This window comes from Sturnira hondurensis, unplaced genomic scaffold (genome assembly GCF_014824575.4).
Source record: "Sturnira hondurensis isolate 20B ecotype Veracruz unplaced genomic scaffold, ASM1482457v3 Scaffold0008916, whole genome shotgun sequence".
NCBI lineage: Eukaryota > Metazoa > Chordata > Mammalia > Chiroptera > Phyllostomidae > Sturnira > Sturnira hondurensis.
The window spans coordinates 1,190,611-1,212,478 of NW_028081547.1; the positions used below are offsets into that span (position 1 = coordinate 1,190,611).

The 21,868-nt window shown below is 48.6% G+C and overlaps 1 protein-coding gene across 3 annotated transcripts in view; it reads right to left on the bottom strand.

The window, feature by feature from the left end:
• DLG5 (discs large MAGUK scaffold protein 5) overlaps positions 1-21,868 on the bottom strand; it is a 127,243-nt gene that overhangs the window by 36,805 nt on the left and 68,570 nt on the right. For all 3 annotated transcript variants that reach the window (XM_037056371.1, XM_037056372.1, XM_037056370.1), the window contains 4 exons: positions 7,474-7,733; positions 6,005-6,317; positions 1,758-1,942; positions 66-191 (listed from right to left, as the gene is read on the bottom strand). In XM_037056371.1, coding sequence (XP_036912266.1) covers positions 66-191; positions 1,758-1,942; positions 6,005-6,317; positions 7,474-7,733 — 884 coding nt within the window. The remainder of the gene's footprint in view (positions 1-65; positions 192-1,757; positions 1,943-6,004; positions 6,318-7,473; positions 7,734-21,868) is intronic.

The following is a 21,868-nucleotide window of genomic DNA, read 5'->3' on the forward strand; positions in this document are numbered from 1 at the left end:
AGGGGAGGCAGGCACTCCATTCCCAGGTACAAGTGCAGCCCACGAAAGCGCCCACCCCAACATACTTGAGCTCCTTAAGCTCCCGGCTGACGTCATTCTTCTGTTTGCGAGTGTCATCCAGGCTGCGCAGGGCCTCGGCCAGCTCTGTCACTGCCCTGTCCCGCTCCCGCCTCAAATTGTCGCAGAGCGTCCTGGCAGAAGAGGCAAAGGGCAAGGTCACCAAGAGAGGTAAGGGATGGAGGACTCACAGCCTGCGATGAATACCCCGAGCTCCCGCCTTGCCCCAGATGCACAGGAATGTTTGCAGGTTTAGAAGTAAGGCCATCAAGGCTAACCCCACTGAGGGGCAAAGGTAACTCTGAGGACCCAGGAGAAGAGACACCCCCCAGTTACCAGGCAACAAGCACTGGGTTCCACACATCCGGTGCTCACCCCACTGCTTCACTGTCAATGCGCCTGGGGTCAAAGACCGCCTCTCGCCCCAGCCCACCTGGCAGCCCTGTGCTCCAGCACTGGCCAAATGCCTCATAACCACCCACCCACAGGCCTTTCCAGAGCCGCCTCCCAGCCCACAATCAGACTGAGATCCCCCCTGCCTCAGACAGGAATCATGCCTCATGCATCTCTGCAGCTCTGCGCTCTATGCAGGTATAAAGGGCAGGCTTGACAACCCTCTGCTAAAGGACATATGGCTTCTAGGACCTCAGGACCACCTCAGCCATTCACAGAGGAGGTGGAGACAGAGGACCTGGCAGCAAGAGAATTTGTGCCCTGTGCCACCCCCACAACTGCATCCTGCTACTGGATGGACCCTGAGAACTGTCCCTGCTTCTCCATGGCCCCATATCCTCCCAACCCTGAACCCTCATCTCGTGGCCCACCTGGGTGGACATCGGTCTCTCCTTAAAAAGGCCACAAGGGATCTTTCAGAATCTCTCATTACCAAGTCCTTGCTCACTGCCAACACCCCACCCTACCTCCAGCCTGTTCTGGCTCTGCCTCAACCAAGGATCCAGTCTATATTCCCAGGCTTCCCTTTTAAGGCCCTAACAACCTGCGCTCAGGAGCACTGTCAGCTGCCTGTTCTGCGACTTCACACCCATGTCCCTGACCTGCCCTGATCACACCACACCTTTGCTCACGAGGTTTGCTCAGGTTACAATGCCCTTCCCCTGCTGCATCTGGAAAAATCCCACTCATGCTTAAGTTCTGGCTCAAATACCATGCTTTCTGGGGAGACCCCATTCCCCTCTGCCCAGTGCCTTCCATGCCCTGATCACAGCTCTGCCTGTGGCCCTAGAATTCCCTGTCCACGCATCTTCCTTCCCCACTGCCCTGTCTGACAAAGTGGCCCGCAGCCCCACAGTGCCAGCCCCTCACCACCTAGGAGCCTTGGAGGCTGTCTCCCAGGGTCTCCTCGCTCAAATGACCTGAGATCCTGGCACGTAGTAGGTACACAATGAATACTAACAGAGAATTCAGTTCTGATTGTCAGAACTTAGAATAAAAATAAAACCTGGTCTTGCACCACTTCACAGTGCATGCTCGGACGCCCAGGGTGCAGTGGAATAGGATGGAAAGACATAATGGAAAATACTAGTGCTCTGAGGCAAGGTGGGGACACCACCTAGGGTGAGAAGGGAAGACCCTAGTTACTCTCACCTTGCCTGGACATGTGGCAAATGACTGTGGCCCTCCCCACAGAACCCATGTGTCCTGGGGAGACCTGAGGCCAGGCCAGCCCAGAGGTGCCATACCGGATGCTATCCCGTTCCGCCACAATCTTGTCACGCTCCTGGAAGGCCCAGTCCCGTCGGCACTTGGCCACATCTGCCTCCTGGAGGGCCTCCTTCAGCTCCTGGCACAGAGCCTTGCACTGCTTTCGAAGAATTTCAGCCTCCTTGTTAGCTCTCCCGGCATCCATAGTTACCGTGTCTTTGATCTGGTAGGAATGAGGGGCAACCAGAGGAGGAGGTCACTGGGCCTTCTGGCTCAGAAGTACCATCTGACGGGTGCAGGGGCCGGGGCTGAACTCTTGGGAGCTACACGGAGGGAAACAGCAGGATCCCAGCCACAGCCATCCCAACACCACCCTACTATGCCTGTACCCACCCCCCCCCCCACACACACACACCAGTGACCACAAGCCCCACAGCCACACTCAGACCCCCAGTGATGTTAAGGTCCAGTCCAAATTCTCACAACAGCACACAGAGCCTGGACTAGAACCCTTGTCCCTCCTCGGCCAAGGTCTCACTGGCCCAGGTGGAATGCCTCCCCTGGAGGGCTTGTTCCAGGCTGCCACTTGTATGGTTTGTACCTACAAAGAGCTACCACATCTCTCTAAAGTGCACCCATAACACAACATAATGACACAAGGCTTGAGTGCAGTGAAGGGTACAGACACTGGTCATGGTAAGTCACAACTCTCTGTTTCTGCAATACCGGTTTCCATATTCTGGTTTTCATACTCTAGCATACAGAGTTATTTTTAAATAACTCCGTATCTGAAAAAAACAGCAGCATTTTTTGCTGGTGAAATCCCATGTATTTCAGCTCATTTTCAAAGCTGAAATCTGAAGCATTTGCTTCTTGACACTTCCTCAAAGCATTGCATGCTCCATTAAAATTTCAAATCAAACTCTTAGAAGTGCTTATAGAGAAAGCTCCCTCTGCGTCACTGTACCTTTAGAAAACACGGGGGAAATGACAAGCAAGTGTCTTGCAAAAGTAACTCCTAGGCTAGCTCAAAGGCTTTCTGAAGAAGCAAAACAGACAAGACAGGAGAGGAATAGATACAACTGTCTCTGCGTTGGGAATCTCCACCTCTGAGCAATAAAAATAAGGAAGACAAACACACCGAGAATGCTTCCACTGACTCCACAGCAATGCAGCCTCCGCTAAAACACGTTCAAAAAGATCTCAGAAGTTCAGCCAAGAGACAAGTATGAGAGAGACAGGAAAATGTATGCAGTCAGCTTATCACTCCCCCCTTGTCTCTCACGTACAGAATCAGAAAGAACTGGGGAAAAATGTGCACAAAAATAACACCTAACCTTGAGAGAGGGAGAGTGACATGCTCTGCTGAGAACTCAGTTCCCAAGAGCAAGTCAAATTTTTTCCCATTTTTATGCAATGATGGGTGTTTTGATATTTTTTAGAAACGATTATTTTCACTAATTCTACCAAGAACTTAAGAGTGCTAATAGGTTTAACAATAATATTTTCTTAAGTTTATATTTCACTCAGTGTTTTACAGTAATATAGTTTTCTACTTGAACTATGTTACGTGTGGTTTCGATGAAAGGGCCTTCTGGCCCTGGGTAATCATCTCAAGCTGAAGGCCAGAGGTGGAGACAAAGAGGGACCAATGCCAGGGAACCAGGCAGAGCCTCCCTTCTCCCCGCCTCCCCTTCTTTCCATTGGGCTCCCATCACTGTTAGTCTCCAAAATGAGAACACCCCCAAAACACTGCTTCCATCTGAGAAACCCTGGAAGTATATAATACTTAGCTTCATCGAGAGGGCAGAGGAATACAGCATCCTAATTAAAAAGGGCAGGAGAACTGGGGAGCTAAGGTCCCTTTGTCCAGGCCCCTGATTATACTGATGAGGAACCTCGGGGCCCAGAAGTGACTGCCCCTGAGGTCCCACCTCAGGGAGCTGAGCCCAGAACCCGGGTCTCCAGGACTCTTGCTCCTGTGCTGCTTCTTCCACACCATGCAGATCTCAGTCTGCAAAAGCACCACCCATGATCTCCTTCTGCCACCCTGGGTGACCTCTGGGCCACAGGCTAAGGAAGAGATGGGCTGGTTTTCACAAGACACTCACCCTGCATGGGCATGAGGCCAGAGGAAAGGCCTGGGGAGGGCACCTCAGCCCCCAGCAGGGGAAGAGCCCACACCAGGGGGTCTGTCAGGCCATGAGGAGATTAAAGCCCTCCCACCGTCAGAGCCAAAATGGGCCAGGCCACAAACCTGGCCTACTCTGGGTGAATAGGGGAATGGTCTTATGGGAGAAGCCAGACAAAGTAGAGAAGAAGCAGAGGGTTTCAGTTCTGGAAGCTATTGTGGGGGTGGGGGGACGACGATGCTCTCCTCTCCTGCCTGCTGACTCAGACCAGTGCCTGGAAAAGATTCCTGCCTTAGCTGACAGGCAGTTCCTGGCACCGAGCTAGTGCCCCCCTGCGAAGGCCGGGAACCAAGCTCCAGGCTGAAGGGCACACGTGAATGCTGGGAGTGGGGTGACAGGCTGCCACCAGATGCTAGCACCTCAGGGAATCAGTGGTTCTGCATCTTTCTTGGTGCTTTTCACCATCCTACAGAAGGCACAGTTAACCTCATAATCCCCAAAACCCCTCCACATGGGCTGTTGTCCTATTCCAAGCTCACCTCTTACGTGCCTGACACATCGTCCTTGACTTTTTGGTTTAGAGACTGACTCAATCATTTTCAAAGTTTTACTCTATTGTTTTGTTTTCCTTGTTGGATAACATTCTCTCAACCATTAAAAGCTCTCAGATGTCAGTGTGTGAAAATTAGTTGATAGTTTTTCTAGGACAATTATGAAGTCCTAATACATTGTATTTGCTTATTAAAAACTGCTTCTCATGATCTTTTACAAATTTCATCAAAGTAAATTGTCCTTTTCACAACAGCTTTCACCTTGATGGTCTGGAAGTCTCTCTCCCTTGATATGAAATTGCCACTAGTTGGTCCATTTTTGCCTACAAAAACAATTTCATAAGGTTCCTGACAAAGTAGCTAATAGTCATCTTAATAAAGACTCAAGTTATGCCTACTTTGAGTGGGCACAGTTCTAAATGTGTTTTCAATACTAAATCATGTGACTGACATAACCACCCATGAGGCAGATGCTATCTATTATCATTTCCATTTTGTAGATGAGGAGACTGAGATCCAGAAAGATAAGAGATCACATGACTGAGAAGGGCTGCTCTCCCAGCACAGGGCTTGTTTCCCTTGCATCCACGGCCTCTAGCACTACCTGGGCATGAGGTGATGTCACTGTCCAAGAAAGCCTCCCAGAGCCGGCCACCCCTGGGGCATCGGCCCTGCTTTGTGTTGGGTCCAGGAGGCTCCAGCTCCAACAATCCAATGCCTGCCATCCCCTGCCAATTTGCCCAACCTCTAACACCTTAGTTTTTAGTTGTCACAGATCATTTTTAAAAGCTGCATGCCAAGTGACCTGCATAGAAAAACAGCATTTCAATGGGAAAAACGTCTGCTCTGATCAAGTCCAGCAGTTCCAAACAGAGCCACAGCACTGACCAACAGGATGGGGAGGGAACCTCAAATCAGGGAACTAGTAGGATTCATCTGTACTTGGGGGTGAGGGCTGTCCGTGATGAAGCCCAGGGACCAGGAGGAAGGATTCAAAGAAGCCACACTGAGCCCTCAGGGGGAAGCTAACTCTAATGCTAGTGAACCCCAGGCCCCTGGCCCTGGAGGTGTGTCTCTGGCACAGCCTACTATACTATCTTCCCAGTAGGAGCCAGGCTGTCCTTTAAAAAGCAGACCCATCAGATGCTAGGAAAAGAGCCCTAAGGGTGTTCTCCTGATTCACAAAGCCAAAGGTATCTATGGCTTTGTGAAGCTGGCCTTGGGATCAAGCTTGTTAACCAGCAAGTCCCTGAGATACCACTGCCCTTCAGCACCAGACTGATCAATACTTACTCCACAATGGGTTTGAGTGTGTCTGTACCTGGAGCACATGAGTATCTGGGCGTGTCACCTGACTGTCTTCCTACATTGTAAGATGTGGAGGCCTGAGACCACAGCCAGAGCTCCCCTTATGTCCCTGTAGCCCAGATCAGAGCTGGGCACTGAGCATAGTGAACGCAGCAATATCCTGGGCAGTGTCCAATAACCCAGCCCTGCACTCTGACTCAGGAGCACGCTGCTGATCAGACATCGTGAGCACCACAGCCCTTCCTTCCTCGCTGCTTTCCCAGAGTGTGGGAGGCCAGCTGCCCAGCTACCTACCTGTCGCAGTGCCTCCATCTCCTCGCTGGCCGCCTTCTTCTCCGAAGTGCTACTTTTGAGCTTGGACTCGGCCAGCTCCACCTCAGTCTGCAGCTTGTCTAGCTCAGAGATGACCTGGTCACGCTCGCTCATGATGAGCTTGTACTCGCTGTACACTGCATCCCGCTCCTCCTTATACTTCTCCGACTCCTTGGCGGTTTTCGCCTGTGTGGTCCTCAGCTCTGTCAGCTCCGACTGCAGCAGCTCCATCTCCCACTGCAGGTCCTTGTTTTGGGCCGTGGCCTTGTTTAGCTCGTGGTGGATCGCCTCGAACCTGGGGGAGAAAGGCAGCCAGACGTGGGGGGTGGCGGGGACCGGCCAAGTCAGCTCTGTTGTGCTGGACAGTCAAGCATGAAGTTTCAAGGGAGCTCATTCTCTACACCCCTGAGAGAAAAGTCACGGAGTGCCAGTGCCCCGGACCTGGAATTTTCCTCAGCATTTGCAAAACCAAAAAGCTGAACTGAGGACTTCATGCCCTCTGCTCTACTAGAAACAACAGCAAATTTCTCCCACAGTCAAGCTACATTTTTTAATGCTAAAATCACAGTATATGAGAGATAAAAGGGAACTTAATGGTCATTTAATCCACCCACCTCATTTCTCAAATACAGAAAAGAAGGAGATGCAGTCGGCTGGCCCAGAGTCACCAGGTTGGTGTCAGAGCACAGCTGGTCCTTCCAGGCCAGGAAGTACCTTCCACACAGGTAGCCCTGCAGATTAAGAGCCTAAGGCTCTAGCGTCCAGAGTAACACTTGAGAAAGTGTGTTCTGTAGACGCCAATCTCCTGCATGGCTCTCCATTTAAAAGAAAAAAAGTATGTCCTTTGATGACTTATGTTTGGGAAACACTGCATCCTGCATCCCTGTCTTAGACAGTCTAGGGCTCAGCACCAGACTGAATGTTCCAAGGGGTCCCACGCTGCAGATACCCGTCCTTGTGCAACCTGGCAATTCCCAAACCTTTTCACAGCCAGAGACCGCTTCTCACATGAAACCAATGAACGCTCCCAGGAACTAGTATTCTGCAGGAGTGTACTTTACAAAACATTGTTTAAGGCCAGGGCTCATATCCCTACAGATCATATACCTTAACAAAGAATCAGTTTGGAAAAAACAAGATCTAAGATGATTAACTTTGCTATTTCCTAGGTAGGTAACTGACAGAGAACAGAGGCCTGTGGGAGCCCTGGGCACTGAGATGGTCAGAACATGCCAAAGCTGTTCAGATGAGAATGACAACTCCCACGACACAGTGAGTGTCAAAAAAAAAAAAAAGTTTCCTGGAAATAAGCATTTTTCAAAAAAGCACAACTGCCGAGCTGCTTTACTCTCTGGTAGTGTCTGGGAGCCTTGTGGATAACCTCAAGCCCACAGAGGAGAGTGGCCCCAAGCAAAGGAGGTCCCTCTGGCCCGCAGTGGCCCCATCCCCACCTCCTCAGGGAGAGGGCGCACTGGTGCTGCAGCTGGATGGCTGTGTCCCTCTGCTGGGTGAGCGTTTCCGTCTGCTTCAGCAGGCGCTGGTTCTCCTCCTCCAGCTGCTCCAGCCGGCTCAGGTCCGAGTTGTGGATGGCAACTTTCTCACTGTACCTCTTCCGAAGGGCATCATAGTCCTTCTTAACCACCTCCAGCTTGTCCATGGCTGTGTCATACAGCTTGTTGAGAATTTCTGAAGACCCGTTGTGCTTCAACACCTGGGGACCAGAGAGCCACACTTACCAAGAGCCTGGCAGCAGAAGGAAGGACAGACTGACCACTCCTACCTCTCTGTGTCTAAGGTTAGAACTGCTGACCAGGGGGAAGAGGTCACGGCCTCTGGCCTTTGGAGGCCAAGCTCTGATTCCACTGGCCCTGCAGTCACAGTGGGTGACTCATTTGTTCATAAACATTTCTTAAGTAGTGTGCAAAGGGTGTTACCCTAGCAGGCCCAAGACTTCTATTCTTCGAAAGCCCTGCTTATAAGTTCACTCTTGGCCGGTGCCTGGGAACTTGAGGGGCAAATAGTTCCCGACACGGATATAAAACTTGCCCCAAGTAATAAGAGGGGTTCCCAATGCCTGGATCAGACAAACAGTGTGGGTTAGGCTGAGTACAGCTTTCTCCTGGAAGTCTGAAATCTCAGCACATGCTGGGCAGCAGTGCCTGTGGGGCCAGCCCCCAGGAAAATCCCTGGGCTTCCCTGACAACACCTCCTCACATGTGCTGTCATGCTTCAGTACTGGGGGAACTGAGCATGCCCTGTGTCACTCCACAGGGAGGCCAGTTGGAACCTGCACCTGGTTTCCTTTGGACTTTGCCCCACACACCTCTTCCCGTTGCTGATTTTGCTTTGTGTCCTTTCGCTGAAATAAAATTTAGCCATAAGTGTAATTATTATACACTGAATCTTGTGAGTCTCCCCAACAATCACCAAACCTGGGGTGGTGTTGAGGACCCCCAACACAAGTGCCTGACCTGTTCTAGTGATGTTCTAGACGCTGGTGGTGCCGCCAGACAGAACACATACAGGCCGCGGCTTGCAGGAGGATATAAATGCCCAGATGGACAGGCAGACAGAGACAGGCAGGTAGAGAGAAAGGAAGAAAGACCAAATAAATAACTTCTGGGCAGAATAAGAGCCCTTAAGAAAATAAAAAATAAAGTAGGATAATAAGCTGGAGAGACTTCTGAGGTACAGAGCAAAAGGTGTGAGAAGGCCTGAGGAGTTCTCTCTAAGAAGGGGACTTCTAAGCTTGAATGCAAATGAGGAGCAGCAGCAAGAGCACAGGTGGCAGAGGGGTAAGCAAGTACAAAGGCCCTGAGGCAGGAATGACCAGTGTTCTGGGCACAAGGAGAAGGGGAGGACAGAGTGACTGGAGCCCTGCAAACAAGGAACAGTGGGTTCGAGAGGAGGCTGGAGTAGTGGGCTCCATTTCAAGGCTCACAGCCAAAGCCAAAACTGTGTCCTAAGGGAGATGGGAACCCTGGGAGGTTTTTAAGCAAGAGAGCAAATTACAGGTTCACTCGGGGCATTGTTCCAGAGAATAAAAAACAAGAAGATGACTCAAGAGGTTGTCAGGGGACTGTTGACTTCTGCTAAGCACCTCGGGGGATCTGTGCCCTTGGCAGGTCACACTCCACTTCTTTGGCTTTCAGTTTCCTTATTCCTCAGGTGATAGGACTGAACCAGAAAAGCTTGCTTACTGGTGCAAGCTCCAACAGTCCAGAAATTGCCTGGCTTATTCAGCATGGACCCTGAGTTATCAGATCTCTGTATCGCAGAGAACCAGAACCTGGAGGTACTAAACACAGGCATGCCTTGTTTTACTGCACCTCACTTCACTGTGCTTCACAGGTGTTATGTTTTCCTACAAACTGAAGGCGAGACTCTCAACCAGTGAAGGGATTATGGCTCATTGTACTGGAATGGCTTGGAACAGACCCCGCAAAATCTCTGAGGTCTGCCTGTGCTGTTACAACTACAATGAGCATGAAATGCCCTGGGACAGGTAATTTAGCAATCAAATCAGAGACAAAGAAAAAGAGTTTTTTCTTCTAAGACATAAGCATTAGCTCCTAGAACTGCAGACTAATGAAGAAGAAGGGAATCTCAGAAAACAGCTCACTCAGGGCTCTGTTTTTTGCCTTTTTTTTTTAAAGCAAAACTCTTTCCTTTAAAGGAACTCTTACAGAGACACCAAAATACAAAACTCCTACAGTACATCTGTTTCTTAGGCAGTTAAAATCTTCATTGTTTTGTAAAAATGCTTCACGCTACAGACTGTACACTGAGAAACTGAAAAAAAAAAAAACAAAAAAAACCTGTGCCCCACTCTATCATTTAAAGTCTTTAAAAGCAACAACAAGGATACTCCTGACCAGTGTGGCTCAGCTGGTCAGCCATCTTCCTGCAAAGTGAAAGGTCTCCAGTTCTATTCCAGGTCAGGGCTTGGTCCCTGGTCAGCGTGCCTATGAGAGGCAACCTATAGATGCTTCTCTCTCACAACGATGTTTCTCTCCCTCTTTCTCCCTTCCTTCCCCTCTCTCTAAAAAAAATAAGTATTTTTTAAAAATTAAAAAACAAAATAACAAACCGAGTATCTTCCAAACATACAAAAAAGCATAGCAAAAAAGTAACAAAATTTTAAGTACTCACCACTTACCTCTACTCTTAATATCTTGTCACATGTGTCAAATTGCTTTTCAAAGAAATACAGTATTACCGATGTTGCCAGAGCCCCCAGTGCACCCTTCTCATCCCAAACCCCCCTCTTCCCCTCCAGAATTAACCACTCCCCAGAATTTGCTGTCAACCATCTCCATGCTCAGTAGTCTCTTTACACTACTTATGTATTCATCCGTTTCTAGTGGTGCCATATGACATGTGCTTCTTCTTACTTAGTGATGCTTTTGAGGTTTGGTCAAGTGGTGCGGGCAGTAATTCACTGTATAATACATCACACATCCTCCTTTTTCTGACTGATGAACATTTACATTGTTCCCCCTCTTGTTTTGGCTGTTATAAATGATACTGCCGTGAACACTGGTGTGCATGTCTCCTCTCCCGACCTGTGAGACTTCACTCTAGAAGCAGAGTGGCCAAGTGTCAGGATATGGACTTGTTCATACTTTCTGGACAATATCAATTGCTCTACCAATGCACGATCTGCCAGCTGTGGGCAACCTCTCGGAGTGACTATCCTCGACACATTCTCACCCAAATTTCATAGGGCCAATTTTTCTTTAACTTTTAGTTGTGACAAAATACAAACAACAAACTGCCTTAACCATTTTTAACATTTTTAACATTTTTTCTATTTATTGATTTTAGAGATAGAGAGGAAGAGAGAGGAAGAAAGAGGAAGGCAGAGACAGAGAGAGGGAATGAGAGAGAGAGAGAAGGAGAGAGATTGACTGAGTTGTTTTTCCACGTATTTACGCATTCACTGATTGATTTTGTATGTGCCCCGACTGGAGATCAAACCTACAAATTTGACTTCCGGCCAAGATGGAGGCGTAGGTGGACACACTGTGCCTCCTCCCACAAGTAAGTTGAAAGACAACAAAGTTTTAGTAACAAAAACACAGCCAAACACAGAAAATTGAACTGTACGGGAGTCCAAGAACAACGAACCATTCAGCCAGACCAGTGAGAGGGGTGGAATCAGCGGCAGAGTGGGGTCGGGCTGGAAAGATCGTTCGGAACCAACCCAGGAGTATAGGTGGCGGCAGCTGGCAAATCCCAAACACAGGGTGGCAACAGGCGGACCCTGAGGGCGCAGGGCGACTGGCTGACTGCGGTCACATGTTCGCACACAAATAAACCAAGTGAAGGAGGGAACAGTGAGACAGACCAGTCAGGCCAGGGCCCCAGTGACGGAAATTAGACCCGGAAAGCACTAATAGGAAAGACTTTTGGGGTCGAGGTGCCGGAAGAGAGTCCCAGGCTCCCAGGCACACAGGGAGTTTGTTGGAGAGACCCACAAAGTCCTGGAGGGTGCACAAGCCCACATACCCAGGAATCAGCACCAGAAGGGCCCAATTTGCTTGTGGGAAGCGGCAGAGGGGACCGAAATCTGTGAGAGAGCGGAGCAAAGTGCCATCTTTTTTCCCTCTCTGACCCCGCCCCCACATACAGCGTCACAACTCAGCGACTGGGTCGCCTTGCCCTGGTGAACACCTAAGGCTCCAACTCTCAAACATAACAAGTGCAAACAGACCAAAACATATGGCTCAAGAAGAACTCAAAGCCCCAGAGTTGATAATTCTAAGCAACCAAGAAATAGCCAACCTTTCAGATACACAGTTCAAAACGCTGGTGATTAGGATGCTCACAGAATTGGTTGATTTTAGTCACAAATTAGAGGAACAAATGAAGGCTAAACTAATTGAAATGTAGGGAAATGCACAGGAAATCAATAGTGATGGAAAGGAAACTGGGACTCAAATCTATCGAGTAGACCAGAAGGAAGAAAAAAACAACCAAACAGAAAAGAATGAGGAAACAAGAATTCAAAAAAATGGTTGACTTCCGCCAAGATGGAGGCATAGGTGGAAACACTGTGCCTTCTCCCACAACCAAGTTTGAATACAACAAAGGTTTGGAGAAACAAAGACACAACCAAAGGACAGAAAATTGAATTATACGGAAGTCCGACTACATCTAACCGTTCAACCGGGATGATAAGAGGGGCGGAGCCAGCAGCGAGCAGGGTCGGGCAGGACAGGGCCCCCGACCCAGGCGCGCAGGCAGACGGGAACCAGTTGGGGTGCGGGGCAGACCTCGGGCGCATATTCGCGCACAGTGAGACAGACCACACAGGCCCCAGGGGGCGAGGGCTGACGGCGGTGGCACACTCGCGTACAGTGGGACGAAACGCTCGGGCCCGGTGACGGCAGCAACTGCGGCACCGGTAAGGGCCGTGGCGGCAGGTGGCGGACAGGACACCATAGTCCCTCTTTGACCCCGCCCCCACATACAGCGTCACAACCCAGCGACTTAGTTGCCCTGCAATACCAGTGAGAGCCATTGTCCCTCTTTGACCCCGCACCCACATACAACGTCACAACCCAGCGACTTAGTTGCCCTGCTCTAGTGAACACCTAAGGGCTCCAATCCTGCTACGGAACAGGCATGAACAGTCCAAAAGATGGCGCAAGAAGAACTCAAAGTCCCAGAACCAATAACTCTAAGCGACTGAGAAATTGCCAGCCTCTCAGAAGCACAATTCAAGACACTATTTATCAGGATGCTCACAGAACTGATAGATTATAGTCACAAATTAGAGGAACATATGAAGGCTAAACTAATTGAAATGAAGGGAGATGTCCAGGAAACCAATAGTGATGGAAAGGAAACTGGGACTCAAATCAATGGAATGGACCAGAAGGAAGAACAAAACATCCAACCAGAAAGGAATGAAGAAATGTGAATTCAAAAACATGAGGAGAGGCTTAGGAACCTCCAGGACATCTTTAAACGTTCCTACATCCAAATTATAGGGGTACCAGAAGGGGGAAAGAAACAGCCACCAATGGAAAACTTATTTGAACCAATAATAAAGGAGAACTTCCCCAGTCTGGCAAAGGAAATAGACTTCCAGGAAATCCAGGAAGCTCAGAGAGTCCCAAAGAAGTTGGACCCAAGAAGGAACACACCAAGGCACATCATAATCACATTAGCCAAGATTAAAATGAAGGAGAGAATCCTAGAAGCAGCAAGAGATAAGGGCACAGTCACCTACAAAGGAGTTCCCATCAGACTGTCAGCGGATTTCTCAAAAGAGACCTTACAGGCAAGAAGGGGCTGGAAAGAAGTATTCCAAGTCATGAAATCCAAAGACCTACAGCCAAGATTGCTTTATCCAGCAAAACTTTCATTTAGAATGGAAGGACAGATAAAGTGCTTCTCAGATAAGGTCAAGTTCAAAGAGTTCATCATCACCAAGCCCTTATTATATGAAATGCTAAAGGGATTTATATAAGAAAAAGAAGATGAAAAATATGAACAGCGAAAGGACAGCAAACACACAGTTATCAACAACCACACCTAAAACAAAACAAAAGCAAACCAAGAGGACAGCTAGATCAGGAGTGGACCATAGAAATGAAAAACACATGGAGGGTTAGAAACAGGGGGGTGGGAGGAGGAGAATGGGGGAGAAGGCACAGAAAATAGCATAGATGGTAGGTAGAAAATAGATAGGGTGGAGGGTGAGAATAGTGGGGGGAATATAGAATCTCAAGTACTGAGACACGTGGTTATAAACTAAGGAGGGAGAATGGTGGGGGAGTGAGTGTGTGGGTGGAGGGGAATGAAGGGGGGAATAGAACAACTGTAATGGTATAATCAATAAAATATATTTAAAAAAATGAAAAACAAAAAGTGAACTCATACAGTAAAAAACAAACAAACAAACAAAAAAACCCTACAACTCTGACTATGGAGACAACATTCTAGCCAACTGAGCTACCCGACCAGAGCCTAACATTTTTAAGTGTACATTTCAGTAGTGTTATATATATTCACATCATGGTGCAAACAGTCTCCAGAACTTTTTTCCTCTTGCAAAACTGGACCTCTGTCTCCACTGAAAAACAACTACCCTCCCAACCTCCCCTCGGTCCCTGCAAACCTTATTCTACTTTGTTTCCATGGGTCTGGCGACTCTAGGTACCACACAGGGATTAAATCCTATACTAATTAATCTTTTTGTGACTGACTTATTCATTTAGCATAATGTCTTCAAGGTTCATCCATGTTGAAGTATGTGACAATTTCTTTCCTTTTTAAGGATAAATCATATTCCATTTCATGTATGTACTGCATTTTGTTTATCATTCATTCAATGAAGGATCTTGGGTTTTTTCCACTTCTTGGTTAGTGTGAAAGAGTCATATATTTTAAAGTATTGCCAATCTCATGGACAAAAACGTAAGTCTTTTTTTAACTTGCTTTCTGATTACTAAAAAGAGCAATTCTCCTTATGTTTATTGACTATACACACTTTCTCTACTTCTCTCTTCCTTTCTTTATTTAGAGTTTATTTTTAAATTCCAGGTACTCATCCTTTCCTAGTTGTATTACAATATCTTTTCCCAATATGTGGCTTTTCAATTTACTTGCAGTGTCTTTGTTACACTAAGCTTTCACATTTTAATACTGTAAAACCTATCAATATTCCCTTAGTGTTTTGTGCTTTGGTAGTTTTATTTTGAAAGTTCCTTCCTTCCTACTTTGAGATTATGAAAATATTCTGTTATATTTTTCTAAAAAGTATCAGTTTACTTTATACATTTAAATCTTTCAACAACTTGGAATATATTTTTGAGTATGGTATGAGATGGAAATAATACATTATTCTTTTTAATAAATCACCTGACAAATGAGAACTGGGACCCTGAGTGCAGGACAAAGTAAGAACACCTGAATTCGTCTAAGTGCAGGCAGTGATGGCTGGAGGACACTAGGACATACCTGACACAGTGTCCACCACTGCGAGATGGGAAGGGCGTCCCACAAGGACGTGCCCATGCATGCCCGGGACACACAGAGACAACGGAGAGCTCTGACTTCCAGGTCAATCAGTACCTTCTACTCACATCTGGAAAAGGTCCTGAAAGGACTGCCCTGACTTGTGGGCAGTGCCTCCAACATTTTGATAAAAATCACTTCAAATTTTTCACTTTCTAAACATCCTGTAAGCCAGGTGAGAAGCCCAGTGTCTCCAAAGGAGTTCGGTGGTTTGCTGAAGAGCAAAGGCACTACCTCCATTCCTGGAGTTCCCCACAAGGTGGCAGCCGTGGGACTAGTCAAAAGTTTTGCAGTCCAAGCTTCTTTAAAAAACAAATTTTAAGGGCGGCCTTGAAATGACACAGAGACCTTGTTCGGGGCGTTGGCCCAGCAGAGCCTACCCCCACCCCCATGACAGAATCTGGATTCTACACCATGGCTTGCCCTTCCTTCGTGAGGAAATAGTTCCCCAAATGCCCTAACCACCAGGAGCCTAGATCGGCGCCTGCATGTCAATCCAGGGCAGATGGGTCACAAGTTCCCAGTGAGATGGGGTTGGCCAGGGAAAGTCCCAGAGCAGCCCAGGGATCCTTCCTGATGCACAACCCACCTGTGCGAACACAGTGGAATCCGGAACAGAAGGGGCCCAGAGGAGATCAGGCGGACAGGGCCATGGCTCCACCAGCCCTGCAGGTAGAAACTGCAGGAGGCCTTACTTGCTGTGAGCTGAAATCAACAACCTTCCCCAGCTTCTAACCCCTTGTTCTCAGTGAGCCCCGGAGTCACGCGGAGTCACGCAGAATAACCTTTTTCCCACAGAACAGCATCCACATATTCAAAGAGGCTCACGGGGCTCCAAACGCTTCTCAGCTCTTCTCTACAAGAAAACTCAGAATCATACCTGTGCTAACATAATCAAAAGCATCTGAAGAAATTTGGGGAAATCACAGCCAAATGTGAAAAACCATTCTATTAGAATTTTTCCCCTTTGCATCATTAGATTATGTTCTGGGTAGGGAGTCCCACACATGCACGGGCACACATACACATGCGCACACAAGGACCAACTGCTTAGCTTCCCAGCTAAGGTTGTAAGGGAAGTCCAAGTGAGAGAGAATATTCCCATTTGGCCCGGAACTTTCAAAGGCTCTCGTCTCAGGCAGACAGCAGTTTTAGGGACGACCCCTCCCCAAACCCTGAGGAAGGGGCCTGTGAGCTAGAGACAGAAGTGGCACAAGGAAAGCACAGAGCCAGCGTTTGGTTCCACCCACAGCCTGGGCTGTCCCCTCCCACCTCGTCCCTGCCCTGGTCAGAAACCCTCGTTCTCTCTGGGCCTCTCTCTGAGGCGCGCCTTTCAGAGGACTATCTGGAAAAGAAGTTAACTTTCATGAACCACCAGTCTATTTGAAGCAGGGGCCGGGGTCAGGAGGAGGAGAGAGAAGACTTTGGGGCCTTACAAGTTTCCCAGATAAACTGGGAGAACCGATTGAAAAAGAAAAGCCATGCTCTGGACCCTGCAATTTTACCTCTAGGAATGTAACTTCACAAAACATGTACAAAGGAACATAAGGACAGGTGAGTGTGGCCATCAAAACACCACTTGTAATAGGAAATAGCGTGGACAACCAAGAGTCAGCACACACAGAAGGGGCTAATAAATGATTGACAATTAAATGATGAAATATGCTGTTGGATATTGCAAATTTACAGAAAATATAAGGAGACCCATGATCTATTTATGAGCGGGGGAGGCAGGTGGAACAAAATAAAAACAAAATTTTGTGTGTTAAGTATGACACAGAAAATATCTACAAGGACACATCCCAAGTGGCTCAGAGAGGTCAGTTTTCTCTAAGTGGTGACACTGAGCGGGGGCAGGGGGCTGGAGACTTCACTGCTATTTGAAGTTTTCTTCTTCTTCTTCTTCTTTTTTTTTTTTTTTTTACCAAAGAACACTAATCATTGTAGTAAAGAAAGACAATACAAAACTATCCTCTACATTGCACCCCAAACCAAGTTTGGAAATCTGTGCCCAGGGTCTCCTTAGACATTTCTGTCACAAACCAGAATTCTCACGGCACGTTCAGACTGAGGTGCCCTGGAGATGGAGTTGCCCTGCTGTGGCCACCTCCCCCCTCCACCCCCTACACACACACACACACACACACACACACACCGAGGTGCCCTGGAGATGGAGTTGCCATGCTGCGGCCGTCTCCCCCCTCCACCCCCTACACACACACACACACACACACACACTCACACACACACACACACACCACTGAGGTGCCCTGGAGATGGAGTTGCCATGCTGTGGCCATCTCCACCTCCACCCCCTACACACACACACACACACACACACACACACACACACACGCCACTGAGGTGCCCTGGAGATGGAGTTGCCATGCTGTGGCTATCTGCCCCCTACACACACACACACACACACACACACACACCCCCCACTGAGGTGCCCTGGAGATGGAGTTGCCCTGCTGCGGCCGTCTCCCCCCTCCACCCCCTCCACACACACACACACACACAAGGAGGACCACCTGTCTGCTGCTCTCCAGTGGGGGAGGCCCCAGGCCCCTGGCCTACAGTGCTGCACCCTCCCATCCCCACCCAGGGCTGCTTCATTTCCTCAGAGATAGATCACAGCAGAGCTGGGGAGCCCCACAAATCCCTCAAGCAAACATGCAAGTCAAACAGCACCGTTTACCCCGCAAGGGCCTCTTCAAGTTAACAAGGCGTGGGAGGAACCAGGCAACAAAACCGGCCTTGTCCAGCAAGGTCAACCTTTGCCCTCGGGCCTGTTGGGAGGAAACCTGTGGCCACCCCCATGCTCCCTGCTTCCTCTGCTGCTGACCTACTCAAGGCCTGGGCTTTGCTCAGCCCAGGAGCCTACCCCTGACCTTGTTAAGGAGAGACAGCCCAGGCCAGGGACAGCACCGGGCCCTGGCTACTCAGATACCTGCCCTCACCCCAGCCCAGCCCAGCCCACCCCACCAGCAGCCCTGCCTCCTGTCCTGGGGTGGGGGTGGGGGGCAACCCAAGGTGGCAGGTGCATGGTAAAGGGCACCGGTACAGCCACCCAGAATTGGGAAATTCACTGACTACTATAATACACTACCTCACTCCAAGGGTCACAGCTGTAGGGAAAGAGGAGAACAAAGAACGGGAGGGAGGGTGAGGCAGAAAACCTGTCCCTGTCATTTGGGGGACTAACGGGAAAGTGGGGGTGGCAGGGTAATCCCAGTCTGTGTGTACAAGCTGTAACAGGCCTAAGAGGAGACAGAGAATGGGAGGAGATAAAATTGTATGCCTCACGAGGGCAGATATTTTTTATGACAAAGTACTTACTAGAGTCATTTTGTATTTTGAGGTATAATTCACGTAACAAACAACTCGCCCTTTCCAGTGCATGACTCGGTGGTTTTTGGTGTAGTCACGAGGGTCTGCAGCTACTACTACTTGTTCCAGAGCATTTTCATCACCCCAGAACGAAACAGTCCCCATTAGCAGTCACTCCGCACCCCCCATCCCAACAGCCCCAGGCACCCGCTCCTTCACTTTCCGCCTCTATAGATTGCCCTGCTCTGAACATCTCACATGAGTGGACCACATAATGTATGGACTTTTGTGCCTGGCTTCCATCATTTAACATAATGGTTTCCAGGTTCATCCACACTGTAGTGGCTATCAGCACGTCCCCCCTTTTTGTGCTGAGCAATAGTCCACTGCATGGAAAACGCCACCTTTTACTGATCCCCTCATCAACCAGTGGCCATTCGGGTTCCCACCCCCCTTTGGCTGTTAGGAATAACACTGCTACAAACACGGACAAGTTTTTGTGTGGACATATGTTCTGATTCTCTCGAATATACATGCACTGAAGTGGAATTGCTGGGCCACCTGGAACTCTGCGTAATGATCTGAGGAACTGCCACTGGTTTCTGAAGTGACTGCGTCACCTTACGTTCCCAAGAGTGTTCCCAAGAGTAAGGGAGACAGCCACCCCCGCCCTCAATGGGAGCAGACTTTAATCCAGCTTGATAACATTAGAACAAAAGCAATGCCAGCAGATATTTACTGTGTGCTTCACACACACAGGCACAGTACCACTGCTACTGTCTGCGCTATCTTTTACCATGTGAGACCGACCCAGCTAAACTGACAAAGCCCTGCTCTGCCACTTTGTAGCAAGGCTGTGGGACTGCCTTCAGTCGAAGATAGAACAACAAAATCATTTGAAAGTATGAATCGCTCCAAGAAAAATAAAATCCAAAGTAAACTCAAAGGCAAAAGGTTGAGTCAAGTTTAGAACAGGGTGAGAAATGTCAGCAAACAAGTGAGTAAGAAAAGAAAGTGGAGTGAAGATGACACGGGGTGGCCTGCCTTCAGGTGGGCAGCCTTTGCTGTGAGTCGGGCAGAGCTGTTCTTTGGGGGTGAACATGGTTTGCCTCTGAACAATCAAAACCCCAGTTTCAACCCTTTGCTTTAGGAAGCTCCGTGGACATGCAGGAGGAGGCACTGTTTCTCTGTGGAGAAATTCAGTGAACTCAACATGGTAGCAACCACAGGCTGGTACAGCACTTCCTCCTCGATACCTCATTCCATGCTGACAGCAGCGCTCCCCAGCACCACCCAGCCCCAGGCTGGGACTGGTAAGGGGACAGAAAGGAAAGTGGAGCATGTTGAAGCAGCGTCCGTGGGATCAGAGAGCAGGTGGGCAGTGGCGTCTCCCAGGTACAGGAGGGAAACTGTAGCTGAGCCCTGGCCCAGTACCTACCTCCCCTCCCAGAGACCTCCTCACTACCAAGCCGCCATCAGGGCCTACCGAGTCCCACCCCCAGACCTGACCACACACAATCAAGTTACCTAGTCAGAATGCTCAGGAAGAAGATGTCAGTTAAGTCCAAGTGCATCGCCTAAGGGAACCTCATTGAGACTGCACTGAGTATTCCAGGTACGACTCCACGTAACAAAGATAAGAGAAAGAAAACCAACAATAGAGGCCAATTTTTCCAACAGAATGCAGTTTAAGCTGGGAAGGTGCTGAAAAGGGCACAGGAGTCAGTCAACGGGAGACGGGTTAAGTCACGGTGCTTCTCCGACACTCAATACTCTGCAGCAGTTAGAAACACAGAAGCAGAAGTTTGACTTCCGTCCAAGATGGGGGCATAAGTAGACACACCATGCCTCCTTGCACAACCAAAATAAGGACAACAACAATTCAGAAACAAAGTAACAACCAAAACTGAAAGAAAACTGAACTGTATGGAAGTCCAACAACCAAGGAATTAAAACAGACACATTCATCCAGACCAGTAGGCAGGGTGGAGTCAGGTGGCCACATGGAGAGGGGTCATGGCACAGGAAGTTGTGACACTGAGCACATAAGGCACCCCAGGTGCACAAGGCGGCACTGGGCAGACCCTGGGCACCCACACAGCAGCTGGCAGACCCCGGGCATGGGGTAACAAGAGCAGACCCAGCAAGGTGGCGATTGAGGAGCGGGGCACCATGTGCAAGGTGGCTGGCTGACTGGGCAGAGGTCCCACATTTGTGCGCAGATAACTGGGGAGCAAGACAGATCGCACAACCCAGGGTCCTAGCGCCGGGAAATATAGACTCAAAACACCGATTAAAAACACTCATGGGGGTTGAGGCACAGGGAGAGGTCCTACCCTTACAGGAAAGTTCGTTGGAGAAATTCACAGGGTCCTAGAACACACACAAGCCCACCCACATAGGAATCAGCACCAGAAAGGCCCAATTTGCTTGGGTGAAGCAGCGGAAGGGACTGAGGTACAACAGAGAGCAGAGCAAAGCACCATTTTCCCCCTCTGACCACGCCCCCATATACAGCATCACAACCCAATGACTGGGTTGACCCGCCCTTGTGAAGACCTAAGCTTTTGCCCCTCATATGTAACAGGCACAACAAAACAAAAACATTACAGCTCAAGCAGAAAAAAAGCTCAAAGCCCCAGAGCCAATACTTCTAAGCAACCAAGAAATAGCCAACCTATCAGATGCACAGTTCAAAACACTGGTGATCAGGATGCTCACAGAACTGGTTGATTTTAGTCACAAATTAGAGGAACAAATGAAGGTTAAACTGATTGAAATGAAGGGAAATGCACAGGAAACCAATAGTGACGGAAAGGAAACTGGGACTCAAACCAATGGAGTGGACCAGAAGGAAGAATGAAACATTCAACCAGAAAAGAATGCAGAAACAAGAATTCAAAAAAATGAGGAGAGGCTTAGAACATCTTTAAACTCCAGGACACCTTTAAATGTTCCAACATCCAAATTACAGGGGTACCAGAAGAGGGAGAGGAACAGCAATCTTATTTGAACAAATAATAACGGAGAACTTCCCCAATCTGGCAAAGGAAGTAGACTTCCAGGAAGTCCAGGAAACTCAGAGAGTCCCAAAGAAGTTGGACCCACAGAGGAATACACAAGGCACATCATAATTACTTTAGCCAAGATGAAAATGAAGGAGAGAATCCTCGAAGCAGCAAGAGATGAGAGGACAGTCACCTACAAAGGACTTCCCATCAGACTGTCAGCTGATTTCTCAAAAGAGACCTTACAGGCAAGAAGGGGCTGGAAAGTATTCCAAGTCATGAAAGACAAGGACCTACATCCAAGACTGCTCTATCCAGCAAAGTTTTCATTTAGAATGAAGGGCAGATAAAAAGTGCTTCTCAGATAAGGTCAAGTTGAAGGAGTTTATCATCACCAAGCCCTTATTTTATGAAATGTTAAAGGGACTTATCTAAGAAAAATAAGGTAAAAAACATCTATACTAAAATGATAGCA